Raw genomic sequence first — 18,325 nt, 5'->3', positions numbered from 1 at the left:
CCCCCCTGGAAATTCCCGTTCCCAAGGCCAGAGGGAGGCACGTGAGACCCCTGTGTACTCAGTGGGGGGCAGCCGGAGACACACAGCTTGGAAGTGATGCCAGGGTGCGAGACACCGTCCCCTCGCGCTGTCCCCTGTGGTGACTGGCAGGTAGACAGGGGAGGGCCCGCAGCGACGAGACTCCTAGGCTGTGATCAAGCCGCCTCGCCTGAAGGCCGCCGGGCCCCTCCGAGCACAGGAGCCAGGGCCAGACAGAGTCACCTGCCAGCCGCCGCCCTGAGAGACGAGAGGCCAGGGAAGGGGTTTCACAGAGGACCACGGCCCACCCAGCCTCCCTGACTTTAGCCTCGCTAGAAGCCCTGCGTGGGGGCAAGTTGGGAAACCCCAAAGGAGGCCCGAGCCCCTGTGCTGCCAGCACCCACCTGGCTGAGCACATGTATCGCCCCAGCACACGTGTCGCCCGCGTCTCCCCCCTGGCACGTGCACTCTCGTGCTCCCGCCCAACGCTGGGCTGTTGGGCCCCCTGCACCCCCCGAGAAGCCAGGGCTCGCGCCTGGGCGTGTTGCTCTCACTTTCTCTCCCCACTTCCCCTTCCTAAAAACCTCCCAATAAAACCTGGTTCACTTCACTGTTCGCCTGCTCCTGAAACAATCCTCTGGGAGGCGAGACAGGAACCCCCAGGCCCTACGCCAGGCCTGGGGCTGACTCTCCTGCCAGGAGCAAACCCTCACTCCAGCCTGAGGCCGCGGCTCCCCGAGAAGTTGGGTGGCGGGGATCAGCCCGAGCCGAGACCAGGCGGGCGTCAGGCGTGGCTGGACGGGGGCTCGCCGCAGACTCGATCTGTCCTGGGCTCCCACACAGACGGGGGTGGCAGGGGCAGGAAGCGACTGTCCATCTCCCGCCATCTCTCACGAGCCACCCAGGCCCCACGCTGGGGGAAGAAGCCCCGGGGGCAGCTGAGTCACGGCAGGCCCCTGGGGCCCAGCGGGGAAGACGCCTACGCACATGCAGCAGGCCCAGGTTCTATCCGCGGACCCCCATGTGGTCCCCCAAGCCCACCAGGAGTGGTCCCTGGGTGCAGGGGGAGCCGGGCACCGCCCACTGTGGCCCCTACCTGCATGGAGCCCGCGTACCGCACAGCCACGGGCCGGACAGGACAGGGCCAGCGCGTGGCACAGGCCGGAGCCCTGAGTGCCGGCTGGCTTTCGGGGGGCTTTTGTACAATTCTCCCAAATGGTTTTTTCTGGATCTTCCTGGTGCTGACACAGGAAAGAGTCTCGGCCCTGCCCCAGGGGGGGCCTCAGAGAGTCACGGACTCTTCTGTAGCTTCTGCTTTGGGGGCGTCCTCCCTTCCCTGGGTGGGGGGCCTTGGGTTTCTGCCCAGTTTCTCTGGGCGGTGCCTGTTTCTCTTGCAAAGGGCTGAGGTCCGTGCCCTCCAGCAGCCTCGGGCCGGGAGCTCTGCTTACCTTTGAGTCTCTGCTTATCTCTCCCTTATCACCATTTCCCAAGTCCGTGGGGGCGGGGAGCAGCCTGCGGACAACACGGTGGCCAGGTGGGCACACGCTCTGGGGTGTGGCTCAGAAGGCCCGGCCACCCCGCCTCTGGGTGGGGGTTCTTTCCCTCCACACCGGGCTGGGCCGGCCCCTTCCCCTGGGCTGGGCTGGGGGGGGGGGAGGGAGGAGGGGGGCTACTGTGGGTGAGGCCAGGGGAACTGGCTGCGGCCACCAGGCACTCCAGGAGGCCTGGCAGAGGGGAGGGGTCCAGGGGCAGGTGTCCTGGGCCTCGGGGACACCTACTTAGAACTGTCCCCAGAAACAGCCCCCCCCCCATTTGTGGCGTCCATGGGCGGGGGAGGGCGGGAGGTCGGCCAGAGCGGGCACGGCCGCGGGGCAGCCCTCGGGCACTTCCCTGGGCCACGTTTCAGCCTTCCCGGAATGTCCGTTCCGGGGCCACCGTGTCCCTGGGCGGGCGCTGGGCGGGGCGGGCGCGCTGACGCGGGCGGCGGGGTGGGCCGCCTTCCGGGGCGGGGGGCGGCAGGTGCAGGGCGCGCGCGGCCGGCAGGTGGCGGCGGCGCCCGGGGCAGTGCCAGACCGGCCGCGCCGCCCCAGGAAGTGGCGAGCAGGAAGCGGCCGCGGGCCCGGGCGGCCGTGCGGGGCGCGCAGGTGAGCGGGCGCGGGGCGCGCGCGGGAGGCGCGGGGCGCGCGGGATCCCGCGGGGACGGGGGCGCGCGCGCCCGGCCGGGCCCGCCGGCGGCTGGGGGCGGCTGCCCCGTCCCGCTTCCCAGGGCCCCGAGGCCCCCCGGACCGGCACTCGGGGACTGACGCGGCCCCCTCCTTCTGCCCGAGCTCGCGCCCGCCCTTGAACCCGGGCCCCGGGGCCGTTGCCGCGGCCGCGGGTCCCCCTGCTGGGGCATCTCCGGATCCGCTGCTCCCGGGTCCCCAGGGCTGGGGCGGGCAGTAGAGCGACGCGTCCGCTACAGGGAAGCGGGGCGGCCAGTCTGGCCCATTCTTCGTGCCGGGCAGATTGGGGGGCCGGGGTGAAGGCCGGGTGACCCGGGGCTGCCCCCAGCCCCGCACTGCCCTGAGGGCCCTGTGGATGGTCTCCGGAGGGAAACTGTTCTGTGCCCCAGCCCTGAGGGGCCACGGGGGGGGGGGGGGAGGCGTGGCCCAGCGGACAGCCAGGTCCAGCCCGGCTGCACACTCACCCAAAGGACCCTGGTGCTCCCGGGTTCTGGGGAGGGACCGGGCTCCCTGGGGTGCTCCTGGGGGGGTGCTCCCAGGGCCCTCAGCGCTGCCAGACCCTCCTGCCCCACGGTCCCCTTGGCCCAGTTCCCAAGTGTGGGAGCGCAGTGTCCAGCCGTGGTGGACGCTGTGACCAGCCCCCACCCGCCAGGCCAGGACCTGTGGTTCTGTGCTGTGCTCCAGGAGGACTGCCCTATCCAGTGCTCGGGGAGGGCTGCCCCAGTGCTCGGGGAGGACTCTCCTGGTGTTCGGGGCAGGGCCCGGGCCCACAGGTGGAGGCCCCTGTTCCCAACACTGACGGTGACACTTGAGGCTCTGACAAGCAGGTGAGACCGGTACTGGGACACGTCTCGCCCAGGACGGCCAGTTTTGGGGTGTGTTCAGAGAGCGTTTGATTGTTTGGGGGCGCAGCTGGCCGCACCCTCCCGCGGTACTCCCCGACACCCCCACTGTCGGCCTCACACCGGACTGCGTGTGCAGGGTCACTCTTTTGTTTTATAAAGTTGTTCACAGTGCTCCGTCACGCTCCCTGCTCCCACCGATGCCCCCGCCCCTCCCCCCACCACCAGCCGCCCCACAGGCAGGTGCTACATAACTTACTTTTTATTGCTCGTGATGAATCACTCAGGGTCACTCTTGGGGTGCTCGGGGACCCTCTGCAGCGCTGGGTGTCAACCCGGATCAGCCCAACCAAGGCCAGCACCCTGCACTTGTCCCCCCAGGGACAGACCCGCACTGGGGCCGTCAGTCCACGCCATGGTCCTCCAGCCGGCCCTGCAGAGGGAGGGGGGCCGGCTCCCCCCACCTCCCCCCCAGTGCAGCCCCGTCCTCGGTGGGTCCCCAACCCCAGAGCCTCAGGCTGGCCTCAGGACACGCGGCGGGTGGGAAAGGGGTTCTTGGTAAGAAGAGGGACACTTGGGGGTGGCCTCCACTGCACGGCCCCCAGGCGTCCCCGCCATGGCCCAGACTCCTGGAAGCACACGGAAGGCGTCACGATCTGGCGAGCACATGTGTCCTGGGGAGACACAGTGCAGCTCTGGGCCCAGCACCCCGAGGGGCCTGTGTCGGATGCCCAAGATCCGGCGTTGCCCCAGCATGCTGGCGGGACCTGGGGACGGGCCCAGCACCCAGATCACGCAGGAGGCCCCGAGACCCCAGGTCACCCCTTCTTCGACTTGGCAGGTCTAACTAGGGCAGAACTGAGGCGGTCTCTGGGCAGAGTGTCGGGGAGGGGGTCTGCTGTCTGGGGCAGAGTGGACGGCCCCGGGGAGGGAGGGGAGGCAGAGCCCGCAGGGCAGCTCCACGGCTCTCTCTGGCCTGTGCGCTGGGCCCGGGGCCGCGGGAGCTTCACTCACCCCGAGGCCAGGCTTTCTGGCCCTGCTTCGTGCCTCCGTGACCCACAGTCTGCATGAGGGGCCGCAGCCCCGGGTCCCGCCGGGCCTGGGCCCACCCAGCCCGCACGCAGCTCAGGGCTTTCCTCCGACCGACAGCCCGGTGGGGCGCCCAGGCTGCCTGACAGGAGCCGAGGACCCCTCACTACTACCTGCCCCCACACACGCACACACACACATACATTCACACACATACACACACACATATACACTCACACTCACATACACATTCACACACTCACACATACACTTACATAAACTCACATGCACACTCACACATACACACTCACGCATACACACACAAACACACATTCACACACATACACACACTCACATACTTAAACACACAGTCACATACACATGCTCATACACACAAACACACTCATACATGTGCGCTCACACACTCATACACACACACACACACACACACACAGACGGCGGGGCTGGGTGGAAGGTGTGGGTCCTGGTTTCTGGGGGCAGGAGCCCGCAGGAGCAGCTACGTGTTCCGTGAGCTCCCCCAGGGGGCGCAAGAGAGGCCGGGTGCCCCCCCCCACCCACACACACACACAGCAGCCCTGCAGTTCCCCAGACCCCAGATCCAACACATTATAGCTGCCTGCGAGGGGGACCCAGGGGCGGGGGAGGGGGCTACCGAGGCTTCACCTGCGGCTGATGGGACCCCGGGGACCCGGCCCGGCCTGTGCAGCTTTGCGGGGGGCGGGGCACGTTATCAGAGATGCCCCCAGCCCCGTCCCTGCGTCCTGCTCAGTCGCGGTCAGCCCGGCCTGTCGTGAGGGGCCCACCGTGCCGTGGCCAGGACCCCGCTGCCAGCCCTCCCCCTCTCCCTGCAGAGAGCCCAGACGCGGGAGCAGAGCAGCGCTGAGGGCCCGCGAGTGTCCGGCCGCCCCAGCCCACGGCATCTGCGCGGTGCCGTCCATGGCTCGACTGCCCGCAGGGGTCCGCTTCCTCGTCTCTTTCTCCCGGGACCAGTGGTGAGTCCCAGCGGGCCGTGAGGGCGCCCCCGCCAGCCTCCGTTTCGCGTCCCTGTGACTGACCGGTGGTGGACACGCGCGCAGGGGCCCAGCCAGAGCCCCACACTCCCTCCCTCCAGGACCCCGAGGTCAGCCCCAGAGTGCCCCAGGGGCCCCCACGCCCGCCTGAGACCTCGGCCCCACCTTTCGCTGTATCTGCGGAGACCAGGGCCAGGCCAGGACCCTGTGGCCTGCCCCCACCCCGTCCTTCCCACCCTGTCCCTGCTCTGCCACCCTGGCCCCCCGCTCGTGACGCGTGACTTGCTCAGGTCTCTGTGCCAGCTCGGGGGTCACAGGCGGGACCCAGGGGTGGGGAAGGGGCCCCTGCCCGTGGGGTCATGGCCAGTGGGGACCTTTCCCCTGGAAGCAGTCTGAACCCCAGCTTCTCCTTGCTCTGTCCTTGGTCTGCGTGGGCTGCGGGCAGGGCCCACAGCGCCACCATGAACCTCACGTGTGTAGTGCGCCCCGCACAGGCCCCGAGGAGAGAGGGGGCTGCCAGGGGGCACGGCCTCCGCTGCGTGTGCTTCAGCGCAGGGAAGGCGCAGGGAAGACTGGGCTAGTCGGGGTGGCCGTGGTGTCCCCGTGGCCCCCTCCCCCGGGTCGTGCTGGCGTGTCCGAGTGCCGTGACCTCCCCGCAATGGCTGGGGCCTTTTCTCGGGGCTATGGGGACTTGGGTCCCGCTGCCCCTCCGTTTCCCCGAGACCCTCGGAGGCTTCGAGCTGACCTTCCCCCGGGGGCCCAGCTGCCCCCCGCACCCCCCCAGTCCTGCTCTGGGCCCGCCTCCCCCAGCCCCAGCCTCGCACACAACGTCTGGGCAGCCCTGGGGAACGTATCCCTGCCCGCCCGCCCGGGCGCCCCCAAGTGTGGACAGAACGCCGGGCCCCGTGTCCCCCGGGCAGCCCTCGAGGGACAGAGCCTGAGCCAGACCCGCAGGGGGCCGTGTGTGTTGCAGGTACAGGGCCTTCACCTTCGGCCTGACCTTCCTGCTCTATGCCAGCTTCCACCTGTCCCGGAAGCCCATCAGCATCGTCAAGGTGAGGGGCCCCGGGGAGCACCCTGCCCCCCCCCCGCTGCTCACTTTGGGGTTCCCTTAGCTCGGGGCTTCTTTTCTCCTTTTGGGTGGGGTGGCGTACCCGCTGCCCCGGGCTCACTCCTGGCAGTGTTCAGGGGCCATGTGGGGGCGGGGATGGCGTCCATGCTGCAGCGCCAAGGCCGGGAGGCCGGGCTTGTAACTGGAAAGTTACTCTGTTGCCCTGTGTGTTTTGTTACTCTGTATATTTTGTTGCTGTGTGTTCTGTTTCTCTGTATGCTTTGTTGCCCTGTGTGGCTTTGTTACTCTGTGTCATTACTCTATATATTTTGTTGCTGTGTGTCCTGTTACTCTGTATATTTTGTTGCTGTGTGTTCTGTTGCTGTCTTCTGCTTCTTTCTGGAAACGAAAGGTGGGAGGAGGAGCCCTGGGGTGCTGCTTAGGCCACTCTGCCCTGGTGGGACTGGACTGTAGGGCACTGCCCCCTGCAGCCACCTCTGGGCCTTGCCGGGCCGTGGGGGCGGCCAGAGCCCTGGCCCAGAGAAGGCTGCGCCCCTTGCCACCTGTGCGTGTGGGGTGCTCGAGCGACACCCCCTAAGTACTACGGCAACGCAGGTTTCCTCGAGGGCCGCCTCCCGGGGTGGGGGCCTGGCTGCGGAGGGGGGTGAGCACTGTCCATGCACTGTGGGGGGACGCCCAGGACCCCCATCCCCAGGATCCCTCACGGAGCTGCCCTGGGGGGTAGGGGGGGCGGGAATGGCAGCTGGGAGGGAGGAGGGGTGAGGGAGGAGGGGTGCGGGAGCCGGGGTTGGGGGAGACAGTGTGGGAGTGGGGAGGCCGCGGGCAGGAAGCCAGGCCCTGAGCACCCCCCACACCCGTCCCCATTAGGGGCGGCCACGGGCACCCCCTCCCGCACCTGGTGGGGACCCGCACGGGTCTCTCACCCTCAGGGGTCCCGGGGGCGGCGTCCCCTGACGGGCATGTCCCCTCGCCCAGGGTGAGCTGCACAAGGCCTGTCCTGCCCCCGGTGCGGATGCTGCCCAGGACCGGAAGCCCGGCGCCCCCGGGAGGGCCCCCCACAACGAGAGCCACTGCGGCTGGGCCCCATTCGGTGAGTCGTGCGCCTGCCTGGCCCCCCCACCCAGGGCCGGGGGGAGGGGTGCCCGGGATGAGGCCCCCAGTGCCGCTGCATCTCCCACGCCAAGAATACGCAGGCGGGGACGCGGGTGTCCGGGGACGGGTGTCCCCGGCTCTGCCTGACTGTTCCCCGCGGACGAGAAGGGCAGCGAGAGATGCGGGCGGGGCATCCTGGAGGAACTGGCCAGGGCCAGCTCGTGACACGGGGCAGGTGGGCAGGGAGCTCGGGCCCCGAGCTCAACGGCCACGTCTCCCCTGCAGACCAGGACAACTACCAGCAGCTGCTGGGCGCCCTGGACTATGCCTTCCTGTGCGCCTACGCCCTGGGCATGTACGTCAGGTGGGTGCCCGCTGCCCCCGTCGCAGCACAGAGCGAGTCTACCGGGCCCCCGCCTCAGCCTCTGGAGACCTGCCAGCCGGAAGCTCCCGCCGGAGTCGCCGTGGCCGCCCTGTGGCCTCAGTTTCCCTCTGCGGGGCCGGGGAGTGGCCGTTGTCGTCTCCCGGGCCACCGGGGGGCCGGGCAGGCCCAGGGTGGGAGTCGGAGGAGCTCGGGGAATCTCAGGCTCAGCCCGAGGGTCAGATCTGGCCGTGCCCTGGGGGTGCTGGGGACAGGGGCCGCCCGTCTCTGCCCGGAGCCCCAGAGGGCCGAGACGGGGGTGGGGGGTTGGAGGGGGTGCTCAGCCTGGGGACGGGTACCAGGGTGGCTCCAGCGGGCAGGCCCCGGTGACATCGGGAGACCTGGGCTGTTTCTGAGGAGGGGCAGCATGGGGCGCCCAGCCCAGTGTGTCAGCCGCGGGGGACGGCTGTGGGCCCCAATGTCACCAGGGCGGTCCCAGACCCCTGAGCACAGTTGGGGGCCCCCGGGGGTGCCGGGGCTCGGAGCTGCTGGTGACAGGCATTGGCAGTTGCTTCTGTGTTAGCAGGTGGTTCTGTTTTGGAGGGGCCCCACCTGGCGGTGTTCAGGGCTGACTCCAGGCTCTGTGCTCAGGAGTCACTCCTGTCAGTGCTCGGGGGCCATAAGGGATGCCGGGGATGGAACCCGGGCCGGCTGCAGGCAAGGCCAGTGCCCTCCCCGATGTGCTCGGGCTCCCGCCCGCAGGCTGGTGGGTGAGGGGGCACGGGGCCAGCGGCTCCTGTGGGGGCAGGGACAGAGGACACCCTGTGGCCAGTGCTTCCTGCCCCTGGGGTGCCTGCGGGGTCCCTCAGTCGCTTCCTGTCTGGGCCCTTGGGGGCTGGGGGTTTGCCCCGAGTCCCTCAGGCTGGGCGCTGTCAGTGGGCTGGCGTGTGCTGCCCCCTGGTGGCGGCTCCCTCCACGGCAGGGCCCTGTGGGTCAGTCTGGCCATGCACCTCCCCCAGGGTCAAACCTGGGCCCCAGGGGGCGGGGGTGGGGGGAGTGTTCTGCACCTCCCAGGGTTGAGCAGGATGCGTGGGCAGGGCGTGTCCCTGGGTCCCTTGGCTGCTCCGTCCCCCCTGCGGACCCGGTCACTGGCCTGGCAGTGCCTTAGGCCTCGGTGGACCCTGGCGATGGCGGGAAGTGAGCAGCCAAGCCGACCGACCCTTGGGCACGGGCAGGGCCTGGACCTGCCCCTCACCCGCGTCTGCCCTCACAGCGGCATCATCGGGGAGCGGCTGCCCATCCGCTACTACCTGACGTCCGGCATGCTGGCCAGTGGCGCCTTCACCGCCCTCTTTGGCCTGGGCTATTTCTACGACGTCCACAGTCTGGGCTTCTACGTGCTGACCCAGGTACGGCCAGCGCAGCCCCCGGGGGGAGGCCCGGCTCCGTCCAGCCACCCCAGGTCACACGACGCCTCTACACAGCACCATAAGAGGTGTCTGTGCTTGTTCGGGGGGGCCACACCTCCCGGCTCAGTGCTCCGGGCTGACTCCTGGCTCTGTGCTCAGGGATGACTCCTAGCTCCGTGCTCAGGACTCACTCCTGCTCTGTGCTCAGGGATCATGCCTGACAGTGCTTGGGGGTCCACATATGGTGCCTGGGGATTGAACCCAGGCCAGCCATGTGTGGGCCGAGCACCCTCCCCACTGTGCCATCCCGCCAGCCCCTGCACATGGTGGTTTTTTGTTGTTGTTTGTTTGTTTTTGCTTTTTGGGTCACACCCAGCCATGCTCAGGGCTGACTCCTGGCTCTGCACTCAGGAATCACTCCTGGCAGTGCTTGGGGGACCCTATGGGATGCTGGGGATCGAACCCGGGGGGGCCGCGTGTAAGGAAACGCCCTCCCCGCTGTGCTTTCGCTCTGGCCCCACGTGGTGTTTTGAACCCGTGACTTCCCCCGTGTCACTCCAGGCCTGTGAAGCCCTCAGTGGGCTCTGGCCTCCTGGGTGAGGGCTCTGGAGCGGGGCTTGGGCGGGTGGGGGTCTCCCGGCTCCCGGACCCTCACGGAGACGCTCCCCCCTACCACCAGATCCTCAACGGCCTGGTGCAGACCACGGGCTGGCCTAGCGTCGTCACCTGTCTCGGCAACTGGTTCGGGAAGGGCAGGTGAGTCTCGGCTCCAGGGCCTGGGCCCGACCTTGGGGCGGGGGGGGCGGGGGGCCGCGCCCTGTGGACAGGGGGGTTGCAGGGGACCCTGTCACGCCCCAGCCCTGCCGCTCTCGCTGCCCGTGGTCTCGTGCGTGTGTGCCGTAGGCGTGGCTTGATCATGGGGGTCTGGAACTCCCACACCTCCGTGGGCAACATCCTGGGGTCCCTGATCGCCGGCTACTGGGTGTCCACGTGCTGGGGCCTGTCCTTCATCGTGCCGGGGGCCATCGTGGCAGCCATGGGAGTGGTGTGCTTCCTCTTCCTCATCGAGCGTGAGTGCCCGCGGGCAGCGGGGGGTGGGGGACGCCCCGGGCTCGCAGCTGTGGCCGCTCCCTGCCCCCGGCGCTTCCTGCCACGAGGCACGCCCCCCCGCCCCCCCCCAGCTGTTTGCTCTCCCATAGAGCCGGATCTGGGCGATGCCGGGACACAGGCGTGGCTTCTGCCTGGCACCTCCCGGGCAGCCCCGTGCCCCGGGCTGGGTGCCAAAGCCCCTGGCTTAGGAGGATCAGGGCTGGGTTTGGGATCAGGGAACAGCAGCGAGGCAGGCCCCCCACCCCGCCCCCTGCAGAGGTCCAGCGGTGGCCCCCCCACTGTGGCCCCCGGCCCGGGGCATCTCTGCCCTGATCTGCTCTCCCCACGTGGATACAGCGATGCCCTCTGGCCCCACCCTCACGGGCAGGTGCTGGGCCTCCACCCTGCTCGCCTGCCTGGCCCCTGCCCGTGCTGGTCTGTCCTGTCACCTTCCTGCCGCCACTCACCCTTCCGGGTCTCTGGGATTCCAGCCCGGCAGACAGGGGCCCCGGGGGAGCCGGGAGTCAGGTTCAGGGCTGACCCGCCCCTGCCGTCCTCCATGCTGGGCACTGCCTGTCTCTCCCCGCCCAAAGCGCGGCCTGGGGGTGGGGTGCAGGGGGGCCGCAGCTGGGCGCTGGCAGCTCCCCCCCCCCCCCCGTGCAGCTGCTCCAGCTCTGGGGGTCTCTGCAGTCAAAGGGCTTCAACGGGGGATGTGGGGATGCAGGGATTGCTCCCCGCCGCCACTCCCACTCCCCCAGCACCAGGGAAACGCCCCCCCCCTCGCCCGCCGTCCCAGGGCCTCCGCCCCCGCCCCTCTCCCCGCACAGCCTCTCGCCAGCGCCACCCCGTGGGACCCGCTTGCGTGCAGTGAGCAGGCGAAGGAGCGTCCCCGGCCTCGCTGCCCGCCTGCTCCTCCCGAGCCTTTAGGGAGCGTCTGTGTCAGGACGGAGCATTTGCCCCCAGCGAGACCCCCAAACCCGGCAGCGTCCGCAGCCCCCGAGGGGCCTCGCCGGGAGGCTCCGGCACGGCACCCACTCTCTGCCGCTCCCCGTTGCCAGGGCTGCTCGGGTGCGCCGGGGCCAGCCTGGCGGGAGGGCTGGGTGGGACGGGAGATGGTGCGCGTGGCGTGGGGGCGCCAGGCCGGGCCTCCCCCTGAAACAGGCTCTCTGAGCGGGCGCCCGCGGCCGGCATGTCACTGTGCTTCCCGTGTGCTTCCCTCCAGACCCGAAGGACATCGCCTGCTCGGCGTCCCTGCTGCCGGTGAGGCCCTGCTCTGCCCCGGGGCGTGGGGGGGGGGCACCCGGTCCCCTCCGGGAGGTGTGGCATGACACGATGCTTCGTAGAAGCAGCCCGTCCTGGAAAGTTCCAGAATGTAGTTTTCTCTGTAGGAAACATGACTAGGGACGGTGCAGGGGAGAAGCCACAGGGACTGGGCTGCCAGGGGGCTTCCTGGAGAATGATGAGAATGTTCTAGAATCCGTTGCTGTGTGAGCTCACTGATCCGCGCCTTTCCCCGCATGGAGAGCACCTCGCGTCCACACCACAGCCGGGGGCTCTCCCACTGAGCAGGCCCAGCCTGGCGGCCCCGGGGCCTCCCTGTGCCTGGGGCCGCGTCCTGTGAACCGATGTGTAGACAAACGGCTCCCATGAGAGGGACTGTGAGGGCCGGTCATCCCGGGAAAGGCAGCGTGTTCCTGGGTCTCTTCACGGAGAAGCCTGGCACCGTTGCCGCTTATCCGGCCCCCGGGGCTCAGCATGGGAATGACTGATCGTGGCACATATACACACACACACTCACAAACACACAGATACACACACAAACACACGTGGACACATGCACAGACATACAGATGCACTACACACACACAGACATACAGACACACACAGATACACAGACACACAGATACACACAAACACGTGGATACATGCACAGACGTACAGATACACACACATGCAGATGCACTACACACACAGACATACAGACACACACAGATACACAGACACACAGATACACACAAACACAGACACATCAGTGGCCCTTCACACATAGCTGCACAAGCCCCAGGGAGGTCAACTGTCACACACACACACGCACACACAGAGAAATACGTGCCACAGGTCCCCTGTATCCCCTGGGTCCCTGTTGTCCCCAGAAGGCCGAGGTCCCCCACCCTCACTCGGGAGGTGCACCTGCAGTGGGCAGGGGCCAGTCCTGCCCTTCCTGGGGGCCTGCAGCTCCCGGCACCCGCGTGACCACAGTCTGGTCTCCCCACAGCATGCCCGGGCCTGCGAGAACGGGGCGCACAGGTTCCGGCCACAGAAGCCAGCGGGGGGCGCAGAGAAAAGCCGGCCGGGGGTGAGTCCACTGTGCAAGGTCCCACACTGGCGCTGCCCGCCCGGCCCCTCGCTCATCTCGGGCACCAGTGTGCGCCGGGGGGGGGGGGGGACGCCAGGCCGCTCTGGCCACTGCCAGGACTGATGGCGGGACCAAGTCCAGGGCCACACATGTCTCCCTCCGAAGCCCTGCACCACGCACACGCACACGCTCCTATACGCCCATGCAGGACACACCCTCTCCTACACACCCGCCTGGACCGGCACACGCACGCTCGCATGTTCCTGGGCACACGCTAGGATGCACAGACCTGTCCAGCTCGGTGCGTCCACACGGGCACACCCACGCAGCACACTCCCACGCACACACCATGTTTGCACACATGCCCCACAAGGTACGTGTGCGTGCATACACAAAGCTTGCTAACACACGTGCACACATAGAGTACACTAACACAGTTGCATGTGAGGGTGCTCACAGCCCGCATGCACACGCGCTCACATACTGGCACATGCCTCTGGGCTGGTACTCACGCAGGCACACAGCTGGCTCCCACCATCAGACCAGAGAGTGGCCCCTCGGGAGCCGGGTGCGCAGAGTCCCCTGCTCTGTGTTGACACTCTCACATCATCCGTGTTCTGGGTCCCACTCGCGTGGGCTGTCATGACATAAACACACAAAACCCACTTGGCTTTGTGAGAGCCTGAAATATCGGGAACATTCTGGTTTCTCTCTTTGGGAAGCCCCCAGCCGTGCTAAGGGGTCCCCGGGGGCTCCTCCTTGTGCTGCCAGACGCCCCGCCCCACCGTGGCGTCTCTCGTCCCGCCCAGGACCCCGAGGCGCAGGGCCTGCTGCCGGCCGACGGGAAGCGCTCGCTGCACCAGAGCCACGTGGTGGTGCTGTCGGAGGGCGCGGGCAGCACGGCCGCCATCAGCTTCCTGGGCGCCCTCAGGATCCCGGTGAGTCGTGCCGGGGAGCCCCGGCAGCTGGCTGGCGCAGCAGGGCGGACTCCGTGCTCTGTGCTCCCAGCAGGGCCCCACCCCCGCCCCATGTTCCCTATTCCAGCAGGGTGGGCCCCAGGCTGCCTGTCCCAGCAGGGCGGACCCCCCCCCCAACCCCTGTGTTCCTATTCCAGCAGGGTGGGCCCCAGGCTGCCTGTCCCAGCAGGGCGGACCCCCCCAACCCCTGTGTTCCTATTCCAGCAGGGTGGGCCCCAGGCTGCCCGTCCCAGCAGGGCGGACCCCATGCTCCCAGACCTGAGCTCCCGGCAGTGACAGCCAGGGAAGCCGAGGACTCGGGGCTTTACGTTCCCGGGGGGCGGAGGTCTGGGTGCAGCCAGGGTCCTAGGGGCCGCATGCCCGTGGCCACAAGGCTGAGGGCAGACAGGGTGGGGGGGTGGGGAGGCTGGGGTGGCACAGCCCGCCCCCATCTGCTGCTCAGAGAATGGCCTGGTAGGAAAGGGTGGACGGTGAGGGGGGGGCCAAGCAATGGTACAGTGCGTAGGGCACTTGCCTTGCACACAGCTGACCCGGGTTCAATTCCCAGCACTCCCTGAGCACCGCCAGGAGTGATTCCTGAGTGCAGAACCAGGGGTGACCCCTGTGCATCACTGGGTGTGGCCCAAAAAGAAAAAAAAAAGCCAAAAAAGAAAGGGTGGACAGTGCGCCCGGCGCCCAGCCCTGAGCACGACAGACGGGCACACAGGCACGGACCGGCCCTTCCCGGAGCATGAGCGCGCTGGCCTGCGGGAAGGGGCAGCTGTCCTGCCGACAGAGCCAGGGAGCCCCCGTGGTAGGCGGGCTGGGGGCTGCTGCCGCCCTCACTCAGGACGGCAGGACGTGCCCACCCTGAGCCTGCCTTTCCCGGCCCCAGGCGCGGGGTGGGGGCGGGTGGGCTCCTGGCTGCAGCTCGGACACTGGGCAGCCGCACACCCCGAGCCAGCGTTCTCGCTGTGCCCGCGCAGGGCGTGGTGGAGTTCTCGCTGTGCCTGCTCTTCGCCAAGCTGGTCAGCTACACCTTCCTCTTCTGGCTCCCACTCTACATCACCAGTGTCGGTGAGTGCCGGGCGGGGGGCGGGGGGGCGGGGGCTAGACCTGCCCGCTTGACCCCTGCCCTCCGCAGACCACCTGGACGCCCGCAGCGCTGGGGAGCTGTCCACCCTCTTCGACGTGGGCGGGATCTTTGGTGAGTCCACGCGCCCTGGGTGGGCGAGGGGCAAGCTGCCCCCCATGTCCAGCCGGGAGCCCTCGGAGGCCACCAGGCCCCACCCCGGCACTTTAGGGGTCCCCTCCTCAGGCCCTCTGGTCCTGCCTTCCCGGGACACAGGGCACCAGCCCCCCGCAGGCCCACAAATGTCCTGGTGCTCCAAGAGAGGAGCTGCCCCACCACTGCCCCGGAGACGGCTGCACTCGAAGCTCCTTACCTGGTCCAAGCTGAGGGCCGCTGCCCCCAACCCGCCTCCTCCACGCCCCCCTGCATGCAGGTGGGATCCTGGCAGGGGTGATCTCAGACCGGCTGGAGAAAAGGGCGTCCACCTGCGGACTCATGCTGCTGCTTGCTGCCCCCACGGTGAGCCCTGCCCGCGGCACCCCTGCCCACCCCTCCCTGCGGCACCCTGCCTTCTCCCCACCACACCCCTGCCCACCCCTTACTGCCAGTATCCCACCTGCCCCTTCCTGTCCCACCCGTACCCCTGCCTACCTCTCCCCGACGCACCCCTTCCTGCCCTTCCCTGCCCTCCCCTACTCACCGCACCCCTGGCCCTCTCACTCACACCCCTCTTCACCCGTCCACTCCACGTTAGCCCAGGGCTCGGCCTTGGGCCCCCCTGAGCTAGTCTCACCCTTCAGCACTGGCCTCCCCCTGCTGAGTGGATGGGGCACTGGGAGCCCACAGTGTGGGGCCCAGCACTGGCTGCCACGGGCAGTTCCCGGCAGTGACCTTGTCCACCCACCGCCCACAGCTCTACGTCTTCTCCAGCATCAGCAAGGCCGGCCTGGAGGCCACCATCGGTGAGTGTGAGGCCTGGTGTTGGACACAGCTGTGGGAGGGGGCGGGGCCTTGTGGAGCCCTGGGCCCCGCTGGGGTGGCCACTGGAAGTGACCAGCAGGCAGAACACGCCTGCGCCTGCTGCAGTCTTCCGGGCAGCAGTTTCTGCCAGGGACCGGACGGGACGGGGGTGGGCACCAGGGGCTGCTTGACGGTGCTGGCCGAGCAGCCAGGCAGCCCCAGCGCCTGGGTGGGCTTGGGGGATCGTGGGTGACCGCGGGCAGCCTGGGCTGGCCCTGGCCCCGCTCCCCACCTGCCGCCGCTCCCCAGCCATGCTGCTGCTCAGCGGGGCCCTGGTCAGCGGCCCCTACGCGCTCATCACCACCGCCGTGTCCACTGACCTGGTGAGTGCCCAGCCCTGCTCGGGAGGACACCCACACGCTGCCCGCACCCTCCCGTGATCGGCCCAGGGCTTCCCCGGCTGGGCGCCCGCAGACGTGTGTGCCCGCCTGCCTGGGGCTGCACCCCTGCTGGCCCTCCCCGCCCGCCTCAGCGTGTGTGTGTGTGTGTGTGTGTGTGTGTTTGTGTGTGTGTGTGTGTGTGTGTGCTGCCCTCGAGCGCCATGGCCGTCCCTGCGGGCACCTGGGGTGGGGAGGACTTAGCGGGGCCCCAGGCCCGTCTCTCAGGAGCCTTGGGCAGTGCTCTGTAGGTGCGGCGCTGTGGGCATGGATGCCGGGCGGGTGGGTAGGGCTGTGTGCCCAGGACTGCTGGGACGGGGGGCAGTGGGAGGCCCCTCTCTGCCTCAGCGCCCCCCTCTCCCCCTGCTCTAGGGCACCCACAAGAGCCTGAAGGGGAACGCCCACGCCCTGGCCACCGTCACCGCCATCATCGATGGCACCGGCTCTGTGGGTGCGTGTCCCAGCGGGGGGGGGGGGGAGCGGGGTCTCGGCCTGTGCCCGCCTGCCAGGCCCCCGCGGAGCCACACTCACTCGAGTTGTGCCCAGAGGACCTGAGGGGACCCCAGGCCCAGGCCCTCGTGCCCCCCTTCCCCCCACGCGCTGGCCGGAGCCCTGGGCTGGGGCCGCCTCAGGGCAGCCTTGGGCCAGCAGGTCCCGACCATCCCCGACAGAGTTGCCCTTTTCCACGGCGGCTCCTTGACTGTTCAGGATTCTCCCCTGCCCAGGCCTGGAAGCGGCTGCCCCCTCCCCCGCCTCCTACATTCCCCCCCCGCCCCGCCCACCCCTGCCTGCGGGCTTGTACAGCAGCCTTGCTCTTTTTAAATCTGTTTTTATGTGAGACTTTCGGGTTCATACCGAGGTTCATACTCACCCGTCTGCTGTGTTCTCCCCCACTCTCACGCTCTCTCTCACACATAGATCATGCATCACACACACACGCACACGTGTGCATATCTGCACCCACGCGTGAGCACATCATGCTTGCAACACATGCTGTTTGGACACACATGCCGTGCACACATGTGTCCGTGCCAGCATGCATGCATGCACATGTGAGCACACACATGCATGTACGCATGCGCAGTCACATGACCCGTGGGCTCGTAGGCAGCGTCTATGGACCCGTTGCGTCCCCAGGGCCAGCTGTCTTGCTGCTGTCGGGTCAAACACACGCGTGTCCAGGCGGGCTAGCTGGGCCAGCCTCGAAGGGGTCACTCATCATGCCCCCTCCTGGCCCCGGGGCCACTGGCCCTGTTCCAGAACCTTTCTCAGGCTTTGCCCCTTTCAGGAGCCGCCCTGGGCCCCCTGCTGGCCGGGCTCATCTCCCCGTCCGGGTGGAACAACGTCTTCTACATGCTCATGTTCGCCGACGCCTGTGCCTTACTGGTGAGCCCCCGCCCGCCCGCCCCCAGCCCCGTCTCCGGGGCCCCCGCTGGGCCTCTGGCAGTGATGACTCTGTCTCCTTCCCGAGCAGTTCCTGGTCCGCCTCATCCACAAGGAGCTGAGCTGCCGCGGGCGGCCGGCCGGGGGGCCAGTCCCGTGAGTCCAGGGGGTCCCCAAACAGCGCCCTCGCCCCTCCCAGGGCTCCCTGCCCCCAGCTCCTCCTGGGTCTCTTGTGCCCTGTGCCCAGTCCTGGCCCCTCCCTGGGGAGCTGAGGGTCTCGGCTGGGGTCTCGGGGTATGGGGATGGAGCCTGAGCCCCTTCCGTTCCCGCAGGTTCAAGGAGCACTGAGTCCCGGCAGAAGGCTGCGGGCGGCCCTGGACGGACCCCCGGGCATCTCCGGGCTCTGCCCTGACGAAGGAGGGGATGGCCCCGGGGTCCTGCCGTGCCCAGGAGCGCCCCGCGGGCGGGGGCAGGGTGGGCGTCCCGCAGGATCCGGGCGGCGGGCACCCCAGGCCTCCACACGGCCAGAGGCGGAGCAGCCCCTGGGCCCGGGTGTGGGCGGGCAGCCCCCAGAGCGGATCTATTTATTTCTCCGAAGGGCATTCGTTAGTTATTTATTGAGGCAAACCGATCGTGTTCGGTTGCCTAGCAAAGCACTTACCTGCTCTTGGAAATCTCAAAAAATAAAAAAGTTTTTTAAAAAAAAGCACCCAGCAGTTGTGACACCCCTGCCCTCGCCCCTGCAGCCTTCGAGCTGGGGCCTCCTGCGGGCGCCAGGCCGAGGCCTGCACGGACTGACCGGCCCTGTCCAGCCCCAGGGACACCCTCAGGGGGCCCCACAGCTCCCTGGAGAGGATGGCCACTGACATCACGGGCGGATTCACTCGTTCAGCAGACGGCGTTTGCTGGGCCACCGAGGGCCCGAGAGAACCGTGATCCTCCGGCCTGCGGGCTCGGGCTGGGGCAGACTCTGTGGCCGGGCTGGCGCCCCTGCAG

General features: G+C 68.5%; 1 protein-coding gene across 1 annotated transcript; it reads left to right on the top strand.

Moving 5' to 3' along the window:
* The first annotated feature begins 2,016 nt into the window (after nucleotides 1-2,016).
* Nucleotides 2,017-17,808, top strand: SLC37A1 (solute carrier family 37 member 1). The gene is made up of 20 exons (XM_055126571.1): nucleotides 2,017-2,162; nucleotides 4,984-5,124; nucleotides 6,116-6,197; nucleotides 7,190-7,304; nucleotides 7,592-7,670; nucleotides 8,941-9,076; nucleotides 9,756-9,832; nucleotides 9,980-10,146; nucleotides 11,388-11,425; nucleotides 12,441-12,521; nucleotides 13,331-13,459; nucleotides 14,464-14,554; nucleotides 14,622-14,684; nucleotides 14,983-15,068; nucleotides 15,463-15,511; nucleotides 15,819-15,892; nucleotides 16,319-16,397; nucleotides 17,235-17,332; nucleotides 17,421-17,485; nucleotides 17,662-17,808. The coding sequence occupies exons 2-20, from the start codon at nucleotides 5,069-5,071 to the stop codon at nucleotides 17,675-17,677; spliced, it is 1,581 nt and encodes a 526-aa protein (XP_054982546.1). The 5' UTR covers nucleotides 2,017-2,162; nucleotides 4,984-5,068; the 3' UTR covers nucleotides 17,678-17,808.
* Nucleotides 17,809-18,325: the final 517 nt, after the last annotated feature.

The sequence above is a fragment of the Sorex araneus genome, chromosome 2 (genome assembly GCF_027595985.1).
Source record: "Sorex araneus isolate mSorAra2 chromosome 2, mSorAra2.pri, whole genome shotgun sequence".
NCBI classification, from domain to species: domain Eukaryota; kingdom Metazoa; phylum Chordata; class Mammalia; order Eulipotyphla; family Soricidae; genus Sorex; species Sorex araneus.
Note: the sequence above shows the minus strand (reverse complement) of the source record. Positions and strands in the feature narration are given on the sequence as shown.

Bases quoted from the DNA above. Each gene is read 5' to 3' on its own strand.
- SLC37A1 (XM_055126571.1), top strand. From the start codon at position 5,069: ATGGCTCGACTGCCCGCAGGGGTCCGCTTCCTCGTCTCTTTCTCCCGG. The intron at 9,077-9,755 runs GTACGGCCAGCG...CCCTACCACCAG, and splicing joins GCTTCTACGTGCTGACCCAG to ATCCTCAACGGCCTGGTGCA. The intron at 14,685-14,982 runs GTGAGTCCACGC...CCCTGCATGCAG, and splicing joins CGACGTGGGCGGGATCTTTG to GTGGGATCCTGGCAGGGGTG.